General features: G+C 45.7%; 1 protein-coding gene across 1 annotated transcript; it reads left to right on the top strand.

Moving 5' to 3' along the window:
* The first annotated feature begins 712 nt into the window (after positions 1-712).
* Positions 713-13,040, top strand: UTP23 (UTP23 small subunit processome component). Its single transcript, XM_038745974.1, has 3 exons — positions 713-900; positions 5,927-6,101; positions 11,930-13,040. Exons 1-3 carry the CDS (start codon positions 713-715, stop codon positions 12,317-12,319), a joined length of 753 nt encoding a protein of 250 aa, XP_038601902.1. The 3' UTR covers positions 12,320-13,040.
* The last annotated feature ends 10,665 nt before the right edge of the window (positions 13,041-23,705 follow it).

The raw sequence follows: 23,705 nt of genomic DNA, 5'->3' as shown, positions 1-23,705 counted from the left end.
TTGTATCTCCCCCAGCGCATAGAACAGTGCTGGGCACATAATAAGCGCTTAACAAATACCAAATACCATCATTATTATTATTATAGTAAGTGTTTAGCAAATGCCATTATTATTATTATTATTATCAAAATGAGGATGAAGACTATGAACCCCAGGTGGGACAACCTGATGACCTTGTATCTCCCCCAGCGCTTAGAACAGTGCTGGGCACATAGTAAGCGCTTAATAAAATGGCATTATTATTATTATTATTATTATTATTATCAAAATGAGGATGAAGCCTGTGAGCCCCAGGTGGGACAACCTGATGACCTTGCATCTCCCCCAGCGCTTAGAACAGTGCTGGGCACATAGTAAGCGCTTAATAAATGCCATTGTTATTATCATTAAAATGACCTTGTATCTCCCCCCAGCGCTTAGAACAGTGTTGGGCACCTAGTAGGCGCTTAACAAATACCGTTATTATTATTTTTATCATTATTTTATTTCTAGGTGGAGGGGCGGGATTCGAACCCACGCCCCGGGCCTCCCAAGGCCGGGCTGTTCCCACCAGGCCAGGCGGCTCCTCCAAAAAAAAAAAAAAAAAAAAAAAGAGGCGGAGCGCGGTGCGCATGCGCCCACCCAGGCTCCTGATTGGCTGAGCGCTTCGCGCCCTCCGCGGGCCCGCATCCGCTTCCGGGGCGGGCGCGCTCACTTCCGCTTCCGGGTCGCCATGAAGGTGAAGCGGCAGAAGCACGCCAAGAAGCACCTGGCCTTCTACCGCCACAACTTCGGCTTCCGGGAGCCCTACCAGCTGCTGCTGGACGGCACCTTCTGCCAGGCCGCCCTGAGGGGGCGGGTCCTGCTCCGGGAGCAGCTGCCACGCTACCTCCTGGGGCAGGTTCAGCTCTGCACTACACGGTCCGCCGACGCCGCCATCGCCGCCGGGGGGCGCGCATGCGCGCGGGGCGGTGGGAGGGGCGGGGGGGCGCATGCGCGCGGGGCGGCGGGGGGCGCATGCGCGCGAGGGCAAGGGGAGGGGGGCGGGAAGCGGGGAGGAGACGCTGCGCATGCGCGGGCAACGTTGCGTGGGGGGGGCGGTGGGGGGGAGTGTTCGTCTAATAATAATGGTGTTTATTAAGGAGGCGACTGTTATCATAGTAATGGGGCTTATCAGGAGCAGGATTATAATAATAATAATGGCGTTAGGGAGGGAAATGCTAGTATAGTCATAATTATGGTATTCATTAGGAAGAGGAGGAGAATCATAATTGTGGTGTTCATTAGGGTGAGGAGTAGAATAATGGTTTTAGGGAGGGGAGTGGTAGTAGAATCATGATTATGGGATTCATTAGGAAGAGGAGTAGAATCGTGATTATGGTACTCAGGAAGAGGAGTAGAATAATAATTGTGGTATTCATTAGGAAGAGGAGTAGAATAATAATAATAATGATGGTATTTATTAGGAAGAGGGGTATGATGGTTTTAGGGAGGGGAGTATTAGTATAGTAATAATTATGGTACCCATTAGGAAGAGGAGTATAATAATTATGGTATTAGGAAGAGGAGTATAATGATAATTATGGTATTCATTAGGAAGAGGAGTATAAACATAATTATGGTACTCGTTAGGAAGAGGAATAGAATAATAATTGTGGTATTCATCAGGAAGAGGAGTAGAATAATAAGTATGGTATTCATTAGGAAGAGGAATATAATAATAATAATAATGGTATTTATTAGGAAGAGGGGTATGATGGTTTTAGGGAGGGGAGTATTAGTATAATAATAATTATGGTGTCCATTAGGAAGAGGAGTATAATGATAATTATGGCATTCCTTAGGAAGAGGAGTATGGGTATGATAATAATTATGGTATTCATTAGGAAGAGGAGTATAATAATAATTATGGCATTCCTTAGGAAGAGGAGTATAATAATAATTATGGCATTCCTTAGGAAGAGGAGTATGGGTATGATAATAATTATGGTATTCATTAGGAAGAGGAGTATAATAATAATGGTATTCGTCAGGAAGAGGAAGTATAATAATAATGGTATTTATTAGGAAGAGGAATATAATAATGGTTTTAGGGAGGGGAGTATTAGTATGATAATAGTTATGGTATTCATTAGGAAGAGGAGTGTAATAATGATTATGGCATTCAGTAGGAAGAGGAGTATAATAATAATAATTATGGTATTCACTAGGAAGAGGAATATAATAATTATGGTATTCATTAGGAAGAGGAGTATAATATAATTATGATATTCATTAGGAAGAGGAGTATAATAATGGTTTTAGGGAGGGGAGTATTAGTATAATAATGATTATGGTATTCATTAGAAAGAGTATAATGATTATGGTATTCATTCAGAAGAGGAGCATAATAATAATTATGGTATTCATTAGAAAGAGTATAATAATAAAAATGGTATTTATTAGGAAGAGGAATATAATAATAATGGTTTTAGGGAGGGGAGTATTAGTATAATAATAATCATGGTATTCATTAGGAAGAGGAGTATAATCATAATTATGGTATTCATTAGGAAGAGGAATATAATTAATGGCTTTAGGGAGGGGAGTGTTAGTATAATAATAATTATGGCATTCATTAGGAAGAGAAGTATAATCATAATTATGGTATTAGGAAGAGGAGTATAATAATAATGGCATTAGGGAGGGTAGTATTAGTATAGTAATAATTATGGTATTCATTAGGAAGAGGAGTATAATAATAATGGTATTTATTAGGAAGAGATTACGGAGGGGAGTATTAGTATAGTGAAAATTATGGCATTCAGTAGGAAGAGCAGTACAATAATGTATTTATTAGGAAGAGGAATATAATCATAATAATGGTATCAGGGAATAATTATGATATTCACTAGGAAGAGCAGTATAATAATAATAATGGTATTTATTAGGAAGAGGAATATAATCCTAATAATGGTATCAGGGAGGGGAGTATCAGTAAAGTAATAATTTCCCAGTGGCCTGGGAGTCGGAAGGACCCGATTTTTAATTTTGCCGTACCCCGTGCTTGCCGTTTGACCTCGGTCAGTTGACTTTCCCTCCCTGTGCCCCGGCTCCCCCATCTGTAGAAGGGGGACGAAGACCGTGAGTGGCACGTGGGACCGTCCCGGGACCTCACAGCTCCCTCCGGTTAGCGCCCTGTCATCTCCCTCCCACCATTCCTCTCCAAACTCCTTGAAGGACTCCTCTACACCCAGCGCCTCAAATTCCCCGTCCTCCAGTTCCCTCCTCCTCGGCTCCCCTCCGGTCCGGCTTCCGTCCCCTTCGGTCCACGGAAACCGCCCTCTCCGAAGTCACCGGCGATCTCCTCCTCGCCCAGCCGAAAGCCTTCTGCTCCATCCTCATCCTCCTCGGCTTCTCAGCTGCCTCTGACCCTGCGGTCCCTTCTCGGGAGTCGGGATTTGAACCCACGACCTCTGACTCCAAAGCCCGGGCTCTTCCCACTGAGCCATGCTGCTTCTGTATATTCGTACAGATTTATTACTCTATTTTACTTGTACAAATTCACTATTCTATTTATTTTGTTAATGAGGTGCCTAGAGCTATAGCTGTTGAAGCAGCATGGCTCAGTGGAAAGAGCCCGGGCTTTGGAGGCAGAGGTCATGAGTTCGAATCCCGGCTCCACCCCAAGGTCTGCTGTGTGACCTTGGGCAAGTCACTTCACTTCTCCGAGCCTCAGTTCCCTCATCTGTAAAAATGGGGAGTAAGACTGAGCCCCACGTGGGACAACTTGATCACATTATATCCTCCCCCCCAGCGCTTAGAACAGTGCTTTGCACATAGTAAGCGCTTAACAAATGCCATTATTATTACTATTATAGCTGTAATTCTATTTATTCTGACGATTAAGACACCTGTCTACCTGCTTCGTTTTGTTGTCTGTCTCCCCCTTCTAGACTGTGAGCCCGTCGTCGGGTAGGGACCGTCTCTATATGTTGCCGACTTGTACTTCCCAAGTGCTTAGCACAGTGCTCTGCACACAGTAAGTGCTCAATAAATACGATTGAATGAATGAACCAATGTGCCGCAGTGACCTCATCTGTAAAATGGGGATTAAGATCACGAGCCCCATGTGGGGGAGGGACTGTGTCCAACCTGATTACCTTGTATTTCCCCCCAGTGCTTACTTAGTACAGTGCCTGACATATAGTAAGCGCTTAACAAATGCCACAATTATCAGTATTATTATAATTACCGAGTTACATTATAACTATTATGTTACAGTGTACTCTCCCAAGGGCTCTGCACTCAGTAAACGATCAATAAATACTACTGACAAACTAGCCGATCAGGCTAGACTGTGAGCCCGTTGTTGGGTAGGGACCGTCTCTATATGTTGCCGACTTGTACATCCCAAGCGCTTAGTCCAGTGCTCTGCACACAGTAAGCGCCCAATAAATACAACTGTGAAATGAGTGAACGAATGGACACAATCCATATCCCACAGTGGGGTCACGATCTCAATCCCCAGTAGAGAAGCAGCGTGGCTCAGTGGAAAGAGCCCGGGCTTTGGAGTCGGAGGTCGTGGGTTCGAATCCCGGCTCCGCCACTCAGCTGTGTGACTTTGGGCGAGCCACTTCACTTCTCTGGGCCTCAGTTCCCTCATCTGGAAAATGGGGGTGAAGACTGTGAGCCCCCTCATCACCTTGTAACCTCCCCAGTGCTCAGAACAAGTGCTCTGCACATAGTAAGCGCTTAACAAATGCCGTCATTATTATTATTATTATAGAGAAGCAGCGTGGCTCAGTGGAAAGAGCCCGGGCTTTGGAGTCAGAGTAAGCGCTTAATACATGCCATCCTTATTATTACTATTTACCCGTATATCTCTTGGGGTCGGCAGGCCATCACCGCGCTTGAGAATCACATCGCGTCGAGTGCCAGATTCTTCATTTCTGAAATAGGCACGGATCAGTTCGCCTCTCTCCTGGAAATCTCTGGGTTCTGGCGTCCACCCAACAGATTCACATTTGGGTGGAGATTATTGTAGTCCACATCACCCAATCCTCTTTAAAAGCCCATTCGAGAAGGCTTGACGATCCTTGCCGCGTTGCGGCAGAGGCACTGCCGATTTCAGATACCATATTCTTGCAAATTTGGATGAAACGTAACGATAGAGTGAAAGAAATTTCCTCGGATCCCACATCAAATTGTCTTCTTTCAAACAGTGTCTCAGAGTAGGCGGAATGGAGGGTACAGCCGTCGACGTAAATATTTACGATTTCATTTTCAATTTGCAAAGCCATCAGTCATGCTGCAGCGAGACCCAGGACATTGAGGCTCCCATCACAAATAGATGAATAGTTTGAACTGGTAATTGTGGTGTTTATTTCAATTGGCAAAGCCATCAGTCATGTTGCAGTGAGACCCAGGACATTGAGACTCCTATCATCATCATCATCGATCGTATTTATTGAGCGCTTACTATGTGCAGAGCACTGTACTAAGCGCTTGGGAAGTACAAATTGGCAACATATAGAGACCGTCCCTACCCAACAGTGGGCTCACAGTCTAAAAGACTGTCACAATCTATCACAAATAGATGAATAGTTTGAACTGGTAATTGTGGTGTTTATTAAGTGCTTTCTATGTATGAAGTGCTAGGGTCGATATCAGATAATCAGGCCGGGAACAGCTTCTGTTCCCACACGGGGTTCACAGTCTAAATAGGATGGGGAAGTAACAGTTAACTTGGATTTTTCCATCAATCTGCCCATTTTCCAGGATTTTTTATATTCTGGAATAAAGTAGAAAATGCCCACTTTGAGGCCCCCGCTTGGGAAATCTGAGACAAGGTAGATTGCGAGTACTATCGTGAAAGTATGTTGTATTCTTGTCCCAATCAGCCTAAGTTACAAGTAAAATATCCTATAAAAGTGCTTACAACTTCTGTTCTTTTTTTTTCTTCCAGATGCGTATTGAAAGAATTAGAATCTCTGGGGAAGGAGCTATATGGTGCAAAATTAATTGCCCAGAGATTTCAAGTTCGAAGTTGTTCCCATTTTAAGAATGCAGTGGGTGGATCAGAATGCCTTTTATCCATGATTGAAGCGGGAAACCCTCATCGTTATTTTGTTGCCACCCAGGTAATCCTTTTTAAAGCATCAGTAGTCTCGTTTTAATTTTCGTGCGTTGTGCCAACCGTGAAAGTGCTGCGTAAAATTAGGTGACGCTCAATCAATCAATCAATCGTATTTATTGAGCGCTTACTGTGTGCAGAGCACTGTACTAAGCGCTCGTCGGTTTTAACGTATGATGAAAAAAAGAGATTAGGTTCCCCGTTTCCTCCTCCGTCGAAATTCCCACTCAGGTATCAGTCCGTGTAAAAATCAGGTGGTGCAAGGGAGCTGCCGGACTTCATTTTACCGTCTGCAAAAAAAGGAAGTTCTGCAAGCCAAAAACATCAGGGGCAAGAAGGGTTTGGATCAGTTCACGGCCGAGCGCTCCATAATGCGTTCCCAAAGGTTTGGAGTGGGAATGGGAAAGTTAGGGGCGTTAAATGATCCGTCTGTAACGATGAAGCGCCTAAAGGTAGGATATTAAATTAGATGGACCTTGGAAATGCTATTTTTAACGTTCTGCCCGGGACGCTGGGACTCTGAAGACGATGCCGATCGTGACTTCAGTTTTGGTTGTATAGACTTAATTTCTCTCACGGAGGATCATCATCAAATCATATTTATTGAGCGCTTACTATGTGCAGAGCGCTGTACTAAGCGCTTGGGAAGTACAAATTGGCAACATATAGAGACGGTCCCTACCCAACAGTGGGCTCACAGTCTAAAAGGGAGGATAAGATGGTCAAGAGCCAGGCCTCAAGGAGACTTCCGCCTCTCTCTCATCCGGGGGAGAGGTCCCAAACCGTCATGATGATAATGATGATGATGATGATGGCATTTATTGAGCGCTTACTATGTGCAGAGCACTGTACTAAGCGCTTGGGAAGTACAAATTGGCAACATATAGAGTCCGTCCCTACCCAACAGTGGGCTCACAGTCTAAAAGGGAGGATAAGATGGTCAGGAGCCAGGCCTCAAGGAGACTTCCGCCGCTCATCCGGGGGAAGAGATCCCAAACCGTCATGATGATGATGATGATGGCATTTATTAAGCGCTTACTATGTGCAAAGCACTGTTCTAAGCGCTGGGGAAGTTACAGGGTAACTTCGTGTCTCTTAAGGGCACAAAATGTTTCAGCCTCGTCAATTAAAGAAGGAGTTTCATTTCTTTTTGTGGTAACGGCTAGTGAACAAAAGAACTCCGTTGCCTGATTCCTGTACGCTCCCGAACGTTTAGTACAGCGCACATAGTAAGCATTCATTAAGTGCCATTTATCGACTGACTGACCAAAATCCCAGACCTTTTTGTTCCTACGCGAGACTCTGTCCTCGATTGTGGGGTCTGATGAGCTGGGAGTCTGACCGATTGAAACCGCCGACTGGGGAGCCTTAGGTTTGCTCTCCGATATTCGTAATTATCAACATCATCCTCATCAATCGTATTTATTGAGTGCTTACTGTGCGCAGAGCGCTGTACTAAGCGCTTGGGAAGTACAAGTTGGCAATTATGGGTTGTAGACCCCCTACGAGAGCTTTACTGAGCTTCTAGACTGTGAGCCCGTTGTTGGGTAGGGACCGTCTCTATATGTTGCCAACTTGGACTCCCCAAGCGCTTAGTACAGTGCTCTGCACCCAGTAAGCGCTCAATAAAATACGATTGATTGATTACTGAGCACTGGGGTAGCGTGTAGACAGTTCAAGGCGGGTCATCCGCAAACCCTTGTGAGGTTTACGGTGGAAGGGAGGGAAAGAACGGGTAGCAGATCCCCATTTTGCGGGCAAGAGAAGTTAAATAATAATAATGGCATTTGCTAAGCACTTACTATGTGCGGAGCACTGTTCTAAGTGCTGGAGGGAATACAAGGTGATCAAGTTGTCCCACGTGGGGCTCACAGTCTTAATCCCCATTTTACAGATGAGATAACTGAGGCTCAGAAGTTAAGTGACTTGCCCAAGGTCACACAGCAGACATGTGGCGGAGCTGGGATTCGAACCCATGACCTCTGACTCCAAAGCCCATGCTCTTTCCACTGAGCCACGATGACTTGACCTCCGCCACTTGTCAGCTGTGTGACTCTGGCCGAGTCACTTCACTTCTCTGTGCCTCAGTTCCCTCATCCGTCAAATGGGGATTAAAACCGTGAGCCACCCCCCGTGGGACAACCCGATCACCTTGTAACCTCCCCAGCGCGCTTTGCACATAGTAAGCGCTTAATAAATGCCACTATTATTATTGACCACGGTCCATAGCAGGCAAGGAACAGAGATGGGATTAGAGCCCGGTTCCCCTAACTTCCAGGGCCATCTTGGATGCTTTTCCCGCTGCCTTAAATACTGATTTTCCCGTATCTACTCACCAGCTGGAAATAGCCAGGTGGAGAAGCTTTTCATACTCCCTCAGCCCCGGGAAGTATTAAATGACAGTAGGCGGGCTGTAATTCCTTTTCTCTGCATGTACCGTTGTCCATTGGATAGGATTTCCGTTTTCTCAGAGCTTCCCAGGATGGTGGCAGGATCCGGGAATGGGCCCGGAGGTGGTGGTTAAACCCGGCCTCCCTCCCGTCGGCTGGGCTAGTGTACGTATCGACGTGAGGGGCCATGGGATGTCCTTTTGCTATATTCTTCTTAGCCGAATATGCCAATATTATTATAAACACCCTCACGGTAATCCTATTCTTTGGTACGTATCACCTTATTCTTTTCCCTGAGTTGTCCACAATTAATTTTATAATTAAAACTACACTCCTAACGTCCTTATTTTTATGAATCCGAGCATCCTACCCACGCTTCCGCTACGATCAATTAATGCATTTATTATGAAAAAGCTTCTTACCCGTTGCACTCGTCACATGTCTTTGATTTATTACGCTCCCAACCGTACTATCAGGAACTCCCCACAAATATAAAGACATATGTCTGATAAAAGAGTTACATTGATAGCGTAAATAGTGGAGGTTAAAATCTTCTTATTTCTAGAATAAGATGGGGTCGGCAGTCCAGGCCTCCGTAAACACTCGCTCCATATAATAATAATAATAATAATAATAATAATGGCATTTGTTAAGTGCTTGCAATAATAATAATACTACTAATGATGATGGCATTTGTTAAGCGCTTGCAATAATAATAATAATGATGATGGAATTTGTTAAGCGCAATAATAATGATGATGGCATTTGTTAAGCACTTGCAATAATAAGAATAATAATGATAATGATTGATAATAATAATAATAATAATAATAATAATAATAATGATGGCATTTAAGCGCTGGGGAGGATACAAGGTGATCAGGTTGTCCCTCATGGGGTTCACGGTCTTCATCCCCATTTTACAGATGAGGGAACTGAGGCCCAGAGAAGTTAAGTGACTTGCCCTAGGTCACCCAGCTGACAATGGGTGGAGTCGGGATTTGAACCCATGACCCCTGACTCCCAAGCCCGGGCTCTTTCCATTAAGCCACGGTGGGCAGCCTCCGCGGATGAGCGTTTGATCCGTTGAAGACCCTGGGAAAAACGCCGAACGGCCCCTGTTGGGTAGGGACCGTCTCTATATGTTGCCAACTTGTACTTCCCAAGCGCTTAGTACAGTGCTCTGCCCACAGCAAGCGCTCAATAAATACGATTGAATGAATGAAATCGTCCCGTTCTGTATCGGCCTTTGATACCGTGCTGTCGTGCCGATTCCTCGTGCCGGGCCAGGGCATTCAGTCAATCAATCAATCGTATTTATTGAGCGCTTACTGTGTGCAGAGCACTGTACTAAGCGCTTGGGAAGTACAAACTGGCAACATATAGAGACAGTCCAAAAGATGCCAGCGACTCCGTCTTCCACCCGAGCCACTCAACACCCGATACGAATTTTTGTTTTGAGAGACGCGCTCGGCCGGGAAAGATTCAGTTTTGAGAAACGCATCCAGGCTGGGAAAGATTCAGTTTTGAGAAACGCATCCAAGCCGGGAAAGATTCAGTTTTTAGAAATCAATCAATGCTATGTATTTTATTGAGCGCTTACTGTGTGCAGAGCACTGTACTAAGCGCTTATCGATGATCAATAAAATACACAATCATAGCCTTAGTCAAACAAGAGAACAAAGCTACTTATCTTGGGGTCATGTCAGAATTAGCTGTCATTTACAGCCTGGTACAGGTCAACAAATCGCTTTTCAGTAAGAGTCCCTCTTACTACCAGTAAGACACTCCAAATTTTGCGTCCATTATCCTCATCATCAATCGTATTTACTGAGCGCTTACCGTGTGCAGAGCACTGTACTAAGCGCTTGGGAAGTACAAGTTGGCAACATATAGAGGCGGTCCAAAAGATGCCAGCGACTCCGTCTTCCCCGAGGACGGCAAGCCACTCAACACCCGATACGCGTTTCTGTTTCGAGGGACGCGCTCGGCCGGGAAAGAGTCAGTTTTGAGAAACGCATCCAAGCCGGGAAACGTTCAGTTTTGAGAAACGCATCCGAGCCGGGAAAGATTCAGTTTTTAGCAGTCAATCAGTGGTATTTATTTATTGAGCGCTGACTGTGTGCAGAGCACTGTACTAAGCGCTTATAGATGATCAAATAAAGTGCACAGTTATAGCCTTAGTCAAACCAGAGAACAAAGCTACTTAGCCTTCCCAGACTGAGCCCCTTCCTTCCTCTCCCCCTCGTCCCCCTCTCCATCCCCCCCATCTTACCTCCTTCCCTTCCCCACAGCACCTGTATATATGTATATATGGTTGTACATATTTATTACTCTATTTATTTTACTTCTACATATCTATTCTATTTATTTTAGTTTGTTAGTATGTTTGGTTTTGTTCTTTGTCTCCCCCTTTTAGACTGTGAGCCCACTGTTGGGTAGGGACCGTCTCTATATGTTGCCAATTTGTACTTCCCAAGCGCTTAGTACAGTGCTCTGCACATAGTAAGTGCTCAATAAATACGATTGATGATGATTACTCTATTTATTTTACTTGTACATATCTATCCTATTTATTTTATTTTGTTAGTCTGTTTGGTTTTGTTCTCTGTCTCCCCCTTTTAGACCGTGAGCCCACTGTCGGGTAGGGACTGTCTCTATATGTTGCCGATTTGTACTTCCCAAGCGCTTAGTACAGTGCTCTGCACACAGTAAGCGCTCAATAAATACGATTGATGATGATGATCTTGGGGTCGTGTCAGAATTAGCTGTCATTTACAGCCCGGTACAGGTCAACAAATCGTTTTTCAATAGGAGTCCCTCTTACTACCAGTAAGACACCCCCAATTTTGTATCCACTATCCTCATCATCAGTCGTATTTATTGAGCGCGTACCGTGTGCAGAGCACTGTACTAAGCGCTTGGGAAGTCCAAGTCGGCAACGTGTAGAGGCAGTCCCTACCCAACTGTGGGCTCACAGTCTAGAAGACGGTTCCATTAGCAACGGAACACTCCATAAACCTTAAAAAAAAAAAGAGATTTGATTTACCCACTCAACATAATCCATCTCTAGTTACTGTGTTTGAAAAAGAGGAGGTGGGTCCGAAAAAACCAGGCACGATATTCTACTTTACTGACCTGAGTTTCAATCAGACGGTAGGCCTGGGGTGAAAGTCGCGTGTAAATCCAGCTTTAAAATCACCACGGTAGGCCTGGGGTGAAAGTCGCGTGCAAATCCAACTTGAAAATCACCACCCTGTCCATTTCCCTTCGTCGTAAATTCATCCCACCGCTTAAAACGCACAAGGGAAGAACTTGGGGTTCCTTCACGGGGGTAAGGTTTGTCCCCTCGGGGTTTTGAGACGCGTCGGTTCGGGGGTGTTTTGTCGGAAGCGGCCCGCCGCGATCGCGGACGGTGACGCGCGTTGTTTTTCGCCTCGCCCAGGATCACGGCGTGTCCGCCAAAGTGAAGAGGACGCCCGGCGTCCCCCTCCTGTTTATCATCCAGAACACCATCGTCCTCGACAAGCCCTCGCCCGACTCCACGGCCTTCGTGAAGGCCGCGGCCTCGACCGGCCTGGTCTCGGACCACCAGAAGCAGATCATCGAGCGGCTGAAGGAAGAGCAGGGCCTGGGCACGGGCACCGAGCCGAAGAAGAGAAAGCGTAAAAGGGCGGGCGGCCCCAACCCCCTCAGCTGTCTGAAGAAGAAGAAGAAGAAAGCGCCGGACGCAAGCCAGCCCGCCGCCCGGAAAAATAAAAGGAAGAGAAACAGGATCCGTAATAGGGGGAAGACCCCGGCCGTACAGCCGGAGAGGCCGGCTACAGAAGCGTAATCCAGAACAAGCTGGGCTGGAACCCTTTTTGACTCTCTGTTGTAAATAAATGACATTTCTATCTGAATTCTGGCGTGAACGAGCCGGACCGGAACCCTTTTGACTCTCCGTTATAAATAAATGACATTCCCATCTGAGTTCTGGCGTGAACGAGCCGGACCGGAACCCTTTTGACTCTCCGTTGTAGATAAATGACATTTCTATCTGAATTCTGGCGTGAACGAGCCGGACCGGAACCCTTTTGACTCTCTGTTGTAAATAAATGACATTTCTATCTGAATTCTGGCATGAACAAGCCGGACCGGAACCCTTTTGACTCTCTGTTTAAATGACATTTCTATCTGAATTCTGGCATGAACGAGCCGGACCGGAACCCTTTTGACTCTCTGTTGTAAATAAATGACATTTCTATCTGAATTCTGGCGTGAACAGGCCGGACCGGAACCCTTTTGACTCTCTGTTATAAATAAATGACATTTCCATCTGAATTCTGGCGTGAACAAGCCGGACCGGAACCCTTTTGACTCTCTGTTGTAAGTAAATGACATTTCTATTTGAATTCTGGCATGAACAAGCCGGACCGGAACACTTTAGACTCTCTGTTGTAAGTAAATGACATTTCTATCTGAATTCTGGCGTGAACGAGCCGGACCGGAACCCTTTTGAGGCTGTGGCACTGTGCTTTACTCTCTGTTGTAAATAAATGACATTTCTGTTTGAATTCTGGGGTGGTACGGTGGTATTTGAGTGCTAACCGGCTGCAGGGCGCTGTGAGAGAGTGCAATACGACAGGGTTGGATGGTTTGAGTCTGTGTAACATCCAATCAATCAATTGTATTTATTGAGCGCTTACTGTGTGCAGAGCGCTGTACTAAGCGCGTGGGAAGTACAAGTTGGAATCGTGCCTCAGTCGGTGGTGTTTATTGAGTGCTTACTGTCCGCGGGGCGTCATCATCATCAATCGTATTTATTGAGCACTTACTGTGTGCAGAGCACTGTACTAAGCGCTTGGGAAGTACAAATTGGCAACATATAGAGACAGTCCCTACCCAACAGTGGGCTCACAGTCTAAAAGACTGTGTTAGGCTCCCGGGAGGGTGCGACCTATCAGGGTCGGTGGACGCGTTCCCTGCCCACGAGGAGCTTACAGTCTAGTCCAACTCGCCCGGCAATGGAAGCAAGGTAGACGCCTCAGACCGCCAGCCCGGAGCCACGGACTCGGAGTCTGAAAAGAAAATGGGGGAGGTGAGTTAGAGGCGGGGAAAGGATGAAATTAAAGTTCCGACCTGCGCCTCAGGGAACTGAGGCCCGGAGAAGTTAAGTGACTTAATAATAATGATGATGATGGCATTCATTAAGCGCTTACTATGTGCCCAGCACTGTTAATAATAATAGTAATGGCATTTATTGAGCACTTACTCTGTGCAAAGCACTGTTCTAAGCGCTGGAGAGGTTACAAGGTGATCAGGTTGTCCCACGGGGGGCTCACAGTCTTAATCCCCATTTGACAGATGAGGTCACTGAGGCCCACAGAAGTGACTTGCCCAAATAATGATGGCATTTATTAAGCGCTTACTGTGTGAAAATCACCGTTCTAAGCGCTGGAGAGGCTACCGAGTGATCAGGTTGTCCCACTGGGGGGGCTCAAAGTCCTCATCCTCATTTTACAGATGAGGGAACTGAGGCCCAGAGAAGTGAAGTGACTTGCCCAAAGTCACACAGCTGACGGTCGGCGGAGCCGGGATTTGAATCCATGACCTCTGACTCTTTCCACTGAGCCACGCTGCTTCTCTAAGTGACTCGCTGTCCCAAGGCAACCTCGGGGTACTCACCCTCTGGAGGTCAAATGCAACTTTCTAGACCGTGAGCCCGCTGTTGGGTAGGGACCGTCTCTGTATGTTGCCGACTTGGACTTCCCAAGCGCTTAGTACAGTGCTCTGCACACGGTAAGTGCTCAATAAATACGATTGAACGAATGAATGAATCTCATGACCGCCCGAGCCGGCGGGCAGAATCTAGCACGACCCAAACGGCTAGATTGACGGCCCAGGCCGGGCGTGCAGAAGGTGTCCCTCGCCCCCGTGCCGATCAAATCAGGTATGGAGGAGGGGGGGAGATTGGGTAAACTGAGGCCAGAGGCTGGAACGGCCTCGGAGCACAGGTGGTGATAAATACCCGCGGCCTCTGACCTCTGGGCAGCGGATGGACACTCGCAGCAGCTGACCGCGGCTCATCTCAGCCCGGAGGGTGAGAAGCCCACTCTGCCTGCACCAAGCGAGGAGCCGTGGGATGGGGGACTGCCCCAGCCCGGCGCTTAGAACAGTGCTCTGCACATAGTAAGCGCTTAATAAATGCCGTCATCATCATTATTATTATTATTATTATTATCCCACTGAGCGCTCGTGGGAGCCGGGCGCTTTGGCGCGGGTGTGGATCGCGGTCGTGGGTTCCTCCCACGTGGGAAATGCTCATTTCATTCATTCAGTCGTATTTATTGAGCGCCTACGGTGTGCACGGCACTGTACTAAGCGCTTGGGAAGTCCATGTTGGCAGCATATAGAGACGGTCCCTACCCAACGACGGGCTCACAGTCTAGGAGGGGGAGACGGACAGCAAAACAAAGCGCGCAGACGGGCGTCAAAATCGTCAGAACAAATAACAATGGCATTTATTAAGCGCTTACTATGTCTCAAGCACCGTTCTAAGCGCTGGGGAGGTGATCAGGTTGTCCCACGGTGGGCTCGCAGTCTTCATCCCCATTTGACAGATGAGGGAACTGAGGCCCAGAGAAGGGAAGTGACTTGCCCACAGTCACACAGCTGACAATTGGCCGAGTCGGGATTTGAACCCATGACCAGCGACTCCAAATCCCCTGCCTTTTCCACTGAGCCACGCTGCTTCTCTAGAATTAAAGCTCACGGGTGGGAAGCCAGCCGCCTCAGCACGGGCCAACAGACCCCCCCTTTTAGACTGTGAGCCCACTGTGGGGTAGGGACCGTCTCTATATGTTGCCAACTTGGACTTCCCAAGCGCTTAGTACAGTGCTCTGCACACAGTAAGCGCTCAATAAATACAATTGATTGACTGAATTAATTCCTCCTGAACGGGACCTGCACAAGTCACACATAAATATATTCCTCCCGATAGGGAAGCTCTAATATCATTAAATGATCATATTCCTCCTGAAAGGCCAGTTCGATTCGCTGTGTCCAAAATAATCAAATAATTCAATTTGCCGCGCAGAATAAATCTTCTATAGAATTCCGCCTTTCTATCCCCAATCTCTCTCACTCTGTCTTTCGCCGCGCCGATTACCAAATAAACGCCACAGGGCAGATAAGTGTCCGAGCCAGGATTAGAAACCCTGGCCTTCTGTTCAGTCCATTATTACACCATGTACTCCGATACGATCGATTGATTGATAAGCGGCGTGGCTCGGTGGAAAGAGCGCGGGCTTTGGAGTCCGAGGTCATGGGTTCAAATCCCGGCTCTGCCACTTGTCAGCTGGGTGACTTTGGGCAACTCCACTTCTCTGGGCCTCAGTTCCCTCATCTGTAAAATGGGGATGAAGACTGTGAGCCCCACGTGGGACAACCTGAGCACCTTGTAACCTCCCCAGCGCTTAGAACGGTGCTTTGCACATAGTAAGTGCTTATTAATGCTATTATTATTATTATTCTCTGGGCCTCAGTTCCCTCATCTGTACAATGGGGATGAAGACTGAGAGCCCCCCGTGGGACAACCTGATCACCTTGTAACCTCCCCAGCGCTTAGAATGGTGCTTTGCACATAATAAGTGCTTAATAAATGCCATTATTATTATTATTATTCTCTGGGCCTCAGTTCCCTCATCTGTACAATGGGGATGAAGACTGTGAGCCCCCCGTGGGACAACCTCATCACCTTGTAACCTCCCCGGCACTTAGAATGGTGCTTTGCACATAATAAGTGCTTAATAAATGCCATTATTATTATTCTTCTCTGGGCCTCAGTCCCTCATCTGTACAATGGGGATGAAGACTGTGAGCCCCCCATGGGACAACCTGATCACCTTGTAACCTCCCCAGTGCTTAGAACAGTGCTTTGCACCTGTATATACGTTTGTACATATTTATTACTCTATTTTACTTGTACATATTTATTCTATTTATTTTATTTGGCTTATATGTTTTGTTTTCCGTCTCCCCCTTCTAGACTGTGAACCCGCTGTTGGGTAGGGACCATCTCTATATGTTGCCAACTTGGACTTCCCAAGCGCTCAGCCCAGTGCTCTGCACACAGTAAGCGCTCAATAAATACGATTGAGTGAACGAACTAATCAATCAGTGCTATTTTTGCACCCAGAATAAAGGGATTTTGTTCCAACAAAGTTACCACTGCAGTTAGGAAAAGTAAGCCTTCTGTGACACTAAGTCTGGGTCAATTTGGTCTTTCCTAAAGGGCAGTGGAAGGTTGAGAAGCAGCGTGGCTCAGTGGAAAGAGCCCGGGCTTGGGAGCCAGAGGTCGTGGGTTCAAATCCCGGCTCCACCACTCGTCAGCTGTGTGACTTTGGGCAAGTGGCTTCACTTCTCTCAGTTCCCTCAACTGGAAAATGGGGATTAAGACTGAGAACCCCATGTGGGACAACCTGATCACCTTGTATCCCCCCCAGTGCTTAGAATAATAATACCATTATTATTATTATTATTCTAGACTGTGAGCCCACTGTTGGGTAGGGACCGTCTCTGTATGTTGCCAACTTGTAATAATAATAATAATAATGATGGTATTTGTTAAGCGCTTACTATGTGCAAAGCACCGTTCTAAGCGCTGGGGGGATACAAGGTGATCAGGTTGTCCCACGGGGGGCTCACAGTCTTCATCCCCGTTTTCCAGATGAGGGAACTGAGGCCCAGAGAAGTGAAGTGGCTTGCCAAGGGTCACACAGCTAAGTGGCAGAGCCGCGGTTCAAGCCCACGACCTAGTCCAGTGCTCTGCACATAGTAAGCGCTCAATAAATACGATTGATGATGATGACCTCTGACTCCCCAAGCCCGAGCTCTTCTCCCTGAGCCACGCTGCTCCTCTAGAAAATCAGGTGCCACGCGGGGCTGCGGTCTAATTAGGAGGGCGAACAAATATTTACTCCCCACTTTGCAGATGAGGGAACTGAAAGCACAGAGAAAGTGAGGTGACCTGCCCAAATGGTAGAGCCCCAGGATTAGAATCGAGGTCTCCTGACTTCCAGGCCAGCACTCTTTCCACTAGCCCCATTATTCTTCTGTCTGTTGCGCGGGCATTATGAGTTCTCTTAATAAGTAACTTTTTCAGACCCTTCAATTTCTTTTCTGAACTTCCTTTTTTTTTGCTTCAGCTGTACCTTACTCTAAGTCTTTCAGCCCATTTCCCAGCTTGGCCCTTCCTCCCACCACACACCAGAGACACCGCAGCTCTTCCCACATTCCAAGCCCTCCTAAAATCCCACCTCTTCCAAGAAGCTCTCCAGGACTGACTTCCCAGCACCCTGAGCCTCATCATCCCTTCATCCAACTGTAGCACTGGTTAACACATCTCCTGTGAGACTGTGAGCCCACTGTTGGGTAGGGACTGTCTCTATGTGTTGCCAATTTGTACTTCCCAAGCGCTTAGTACAGTGCTCTGCACATAGTAAGCGCTCAATAAATACGACTGATTGATTGATTGATCCCTTCATCCAACTGTAGCACTGGTTAACTTATCTCCTCCTCGGCACCGGTGCGTATATGCGCACACGAATATTTACTTTGGCCACTCTAGTTGTCCATATTTCTATATACTAAAATATACTGAAGTGTAAGATCTACATATGGACGGTCACTTTATTCTGTACTTCCCAGGTGCCTAGTACAGTGCACCACACCACGTGGGGCACTCAATAAAAGCTACCGCTACGAAGACTATTATGACGACTACCGTTGCGGCTACTACTATTAATGCCGCTGCTAATGCCACGACGACATCTCATTTTCTTCTCTGCCTCCTCCCTGGCTTCTTAGGTCAAGGCATCCAGGTGTCTCACAAGCTCTTTGAGGTTTTGGGAAAATTAAATTCATCTGCTGGGGTAAAAGAGTGTTCAAAAATCACCCTTTGGCCTGCCTGCCCGCAGAGACTTCCAGGGCTAATCCCGAACAAGAGAGGCGGCCATCTGAATTCTTGGGGAAGGGGTCTGGAAATCAGCAAGAGCCCTGGTCTGAACCAATTTCAATGCTAAGGTCGGACAGGGTCCTTCCCCACAGGCAAAGAGAAAGAAAAAGGAGAATAAAATGCAATTGACACGCAGGGGGAAAGATGGCAAACACGGATCACACGACCATGTTTTTTAAATGGGGGCAAAGGTAGGATAGAGAATATTCAACACGGATGGACAAAACCAAAAGTATGCAGAAAACCTGGTTACCAGAGCCGTCCCCCGCATATTACGCTGTGTCTTGGCCGGCCGAGCGGCTTCGTTGCCATTTGTAGTCAATTTTATATTCTGGTTTCTCACGATTAACAAACACTTTCCCTCCATTACAAAAAGGGGATATAGGGATGGGTTATTCTAACTCAGTCCCATCAACAAGGTACAGACGGAAAAGCAATAATCACGTTAGCAAAATGGAACCTGGAGCATGGTGGTTTCTACCGAGTTTTTTTCCCCCCTTCAGCCACATCCAATTAGGAGAAATAGCGCTTCCCAAGCGCTTAGTACGGTGCTCTGCACACAGTAAGCGCTCAATAAATACGATTGAATGAATGAATGAATGAATGGTATATAGGCCTCCACTTGATGGTACTGCCTTTTTTATTACGGGGTTTAAGCGCTTACTATACGTCAAACACTGTTCTAAGCCCTGGGCTATATATGAGTGAATTAGGTTGGACCCAATCAAGGTCCCGCTTGGGGCTCACAGTCCCAGCGCTAGAGAAGCAGCGTGGCTCAGTGGAAAGAGCCCGGGCTTTGGCGTCAGAGGTCACGGGTTCAAATCCCGGCTCCGCCAACTGTCAGCCGTGTGACTTTGGGCGAGTCACTTCACTTCTCCGGGCCTCAGTTCCCTCGTCTGGAAAATGGGGATGAAGACTGGGAGCCTCCTGGGGGACAACCTGATCACCCTCTAACCTCCCCAGCGCTTAGAACAGTGCACATAGTAAGTGCTTAATAAAAATGCCATCATTAGAACAGTGCTTTGCACATACTAAGCGCTTAATTGGTTGTACATATTATGGTTGTACATATTTATTACTCTATTTATTTTACTTGTACATATCTATCCTATTTATTTTATTTTGTTGGTATGTTTGGTTTTGTTCTCTGTCTCCCCCTTTTAGACTGTGAGCCCACTGTTGGGTAGGGACTGTCTCTATGTGTTGCCAATTTGTACTTCCCAAGCGCTTAGTACAGTGCTCTGCACATAGTAAGCGCTCAATAAATACGATTGATCGATTAATAAATGCCATCATTATTAGTATTAAGCAGGAGGGAGAACGGGAGGACTGTACTTCCCAACTTGTACTTCCTAAGCGCTTAGTACAGTGCTCTGCACACAGTAAGTGCTCAATAAATATGATTGAATGAATGAATGACCGAGGCCCAGAGAAATTAAGGGCTTTAGCCCAAGGTCAAGTGGTTGAGTCAAGATTAGAATCCAGGGCCGCTGGTTGCCGCATTTAAGCCAGATGTGAGTGTCAAACGTCCCTGGTGACTCTGCCTGGCAATGAAGTCACACCACCCTCTCCCTGTTCCCTTTATAATAATAATACTGATGGTATTTGTTAATAATAATGGCATTTGTTAATAATAATAATGGTATCTATTAAGCACTTACTATGTGCAAAGCACTGGGGAGGATACAGGGTGATCAGGTTGTCCCACGGGGGGCTCGCAGTCTTCATCCCCATTTTACAGATGAAGGAACTGAGTCCCGGAGAAGCGAAGTGACCTGCCCAAAGTCACACAGCTGACAATTGGCGGAGCCGGGATTTGAACCCATGACCTCTGACTCCAAAGCCCGGGCTCTTTCCACTGGGCCACACTGCTTTCCCAAGCGCTTACTATGTGCAAAGCACTGTTCTAATCAATCAATCGATCGTATTTATTGAGCGCTTACTGTGTGCAGAGCACTGTACTAAGTGCTTGGGAAGTACAAGTTGGCAGCATATTGAGACGGTCCCTACCCAACAATGGGCTCACAGTCTAAAAGGTGATGAGATTGTCCCACGTGGGGCTCACGGTTTTAATCCCCATTTTACAGATGAGGGAACTGATTATTATTTATTTTATTTGTACATGTTTATTCTATTTATTTTATTTTGTTAATATGTTTTGTTTCGCTCCCTGTCTCCCCCTTCTAGACCGTGAGCCCGCTGTTGGGTAGGGACCGTCTCTAGATGTTGCCAACTTGTATTTCCCAAGCGCTTAGCACAGCGCTCTGCACACAGTAAGCGATTGAATGAACTGAATGAATGAGGCACATCAATAAATACGATTGAATGAATTGAATGATGCACAGAGAAGTTAAGTGGCTTGCCCGAGGTCACACAGCTGACAAGTGGCGGAGCTGTGAAATAGGAATTTTAACAGTTAATTTTAACTTCAGGCCCCCCTCCCTTACCCGCCAAGGCCAGATTTGGCGGCACATAGGAGCCACAGACACCCGTGGACACAATTTTAATTATCAGGTGATGCGGGGGATGACCGGGGGGAAGAGGTTGCCTGGTGGCTAAGGAGAAGCGAAAATCTAAGAGATGAACGCCGACAAATTAATGGTGGAAACTGACAATGTACACTGTCAATTTATATTGATAATAGAAAAATATTCACGAAACTACTCTCTTGGAGTACACAACTGTGGTGGCCAGGGAGAAGTGAAAATCTAAGAGATGAACGCCGACAAATTAATGGTGGAATATGACAATGTACACTGTCAAATTATATTGATAATAGAAAAATATTCACAAAACTACTCTCGGAGTACACAACTGGTGGCCAGGGAGAAGCGAAAATCTAAGAGATGAACGCCGACAAATTAATGGTGGAATCTGACAATGTACACTGTCAATTTATATTGATAATAGAAAACTATTCACGAAACCACTCTCTCTCTCGGAGTACACAACTCTGGTGGCCAGGGAGAAGCGAAAATCTAAGATATGAATTGAACGCCAGCTAATTAATGGTGGAATCTGACAATGTACACTGTCAATTTATATTGACAATAGAAAAATATTCACGAAACTTCTCTCTGAGTACACAACTGGTGGCCAGGGAGAAGTGAAAATCTAAGAGATGAAGTGAACGCCGACGAATTAATCATGGAATATGACAATGTACACTGTCAATTTATACTGATAATAGAAAAATATTCACGAAACTACTCTCTCGGAGTACACAACTCTGGTGACCAGGGAGAAGTGAAAATCTAAGATATGAAGTGAATGCCGCCTAATTAATGGTGGAATCTGACAACGTACACTGTCAATTTATATTGATAATAGAAAAATATTCACGAAACTTCTTTCTGAGTACACAACTGGTGGCCAGGGAGAAGTGAAAATCTAAGAGATGAAGTGAACGCCGAAGAATTAATCATGGAATATGACAATGTACACTGTCAATTTATATTGATAATAGAAAAATATTCACGAAACTACTCTCTCGGAGTACACAACTCTGGTGACCAGGGAGAAGTGAAAATCTAAGATATGAAGTGAATGCCGCCTAATTAATGGTGGAATCTGACAACGTACACTGTCAATTTATATTGATAATAGAAAAATATTCACGAAACTTCTTTCTGAGTACACAACTGGTGGCCAGGGAGAAGTGAAAATCTAAGAGATGAAGTGAACGCCGACGAATTAATCATGGAATATGACAATGTACACTGTCAATTTATATTGATAATAGAAAAATATTCACGAAACTACTCTCTCGGAGTACACAACTCTGGTGGCCAGAGAGAAGTGAAAATCTAAGATATGAAGTGAACGCCGCCTAATTAATGGTGGAATCTGACAATGTATACTGTCAATTTATATTGATATTAGAAAAATATTCACGAAACTTCTGAGTACACAACTCTGGTGACCAGGGAGAAGCAAAAATCTAAGAGATGAAGTGAATGCCGACAAATTAATGGTGGAATCTGACAATGTATACTGTCAATTTGTATTGGTAATAGAAAAACATTCATGAAACTACTCTCTCTCTTGGAGTACACAACTCTGGTGACCAGGAAGAAGCAAAAATCTAAGAGATGAAGTGAACACCGACAAATTAATGGTGAAATCTGACAATGTACACTGTCAATTTATATTAATAGAAAAATATTCACGAAACTACTCTCTCGGAGTACACAACTGTGGTGGCCAGGGAGAAGCGAAAATCTAAGTGATGAATGCTGACAAATTAATGGTGGAATCTGACAATGTACACTGCCAACTTATATTGATAATAGAAAAATATTCACAAAACTACTCTCTCTCTCTCGGAGTACACAACTCTGGTGGCCAGGGAGAAGCGAAAATCTAAGAGATGAAGTGAACGCCGACAAATTAATGGTGGAATCTGACAATGTACACTGTTAATTTATATTGATAATAGAAAAATATTCACGAAACTACTCTCTCTCTCTCTCTCTCTCTCTCTCTCTCTCTCGGAGTACACAACTCTGGTGGCCAGGGAGAAGCGAAAATCTAAGAGATGAAGTGAACGCCGACAAATTAATGGTGGAATCTGACAATGTACACTGTCAATTTATATTGATAATAGAAAAATATTCATGAAACTACTCTCTCTCTCGGAGTACACAACTCTGAGTAATGATCAGATAATCCACATCGTATTAATACTGTTCTCAGAAAACTGGGTGAGCTCGTGGGTAGGGACCGTCTCTGCATGTTGCCGATCTGTACTTCCCAAGCGCTTAGTACAGTGCTCTGCACCCAGTAAGCGCTCAATGAATACGATCGAAGGAATGAATGTTGTATTGTACTTTGCCAAGCGCTTAGTACAGTGCTATGCACACAGTAAGCACTTAATACGATCGAATGAACGACCGGTTGCGTTGCGTTTCGATGGTATTTTCAGAAACCGCCAAGCCTGAGGACTGGCCGTCCTTTGACCAACTGTACAGATCAGGATGTCCAGTTAAAACAGAGGCTCTCCCCACGTGCACCACCGAGAATACTTCTACTTTTCCAAACTATCTTAAAAACTACGATCGGCTTAACAAAAAATAAAAAATAAAAGGAGCCATGAAAATGCCAGGAAGTTTTCAACAGCAGCTACAGCAAAACACGATCTGAGAACCACCGATTTAGCCCACGGCACGGATTTGACCCCTGCGTGAGTTTTCAAACCACAGAGAATAAAAGTTAAGAGTTGAGG

The sequence above is a fragment of the Tachyglossus aculeatus genome, chromosome 4 (assembly GCF_015852505.1).
Source record: "Tachyglossus aculeatus isolate mTacAcu1 chromosome 4, mTacAcu1.pri, whole genome shotgun sequence".
NCBI classification, from domain to species: Eukaryota; Metazoa; Chordata; class Mammalia; order Monotremata; family Tachyglossidae; genus Tachyglossus; species Tachyglossus aculeatus.
This window is presented reverse-complemented; position numbering and strand designations above follow the sequence as displayed.

What these genes read in the sequence shown, in the direction of transcription:
- UTP23 (XM_038745974.1), top strand. Translation starts at nt 713, where the DNA reads ATGAAGGTGAAGCGGCAGAAGCACGCCAAGAAGCACCTGGCCTTCTAC. An exon ending in GTTCAGCTCTGCACTACACG is followed by an intron (nt 901 to 5,926) that starts GTCCGCCGACGC and finishes TTTTTCTTCCAG; the next exon opens with ATGCGTATTGAAAGAATTAG. An exon ending in GTTATTTTGTTGCCACCCAG is followed by an intron (nt 6,102 to 11,929) that starts GTAATCCTTTTT and finishes CGCCTCGCCCAG; the next exon opens with GATCACGGCGTGTCCGCCAA.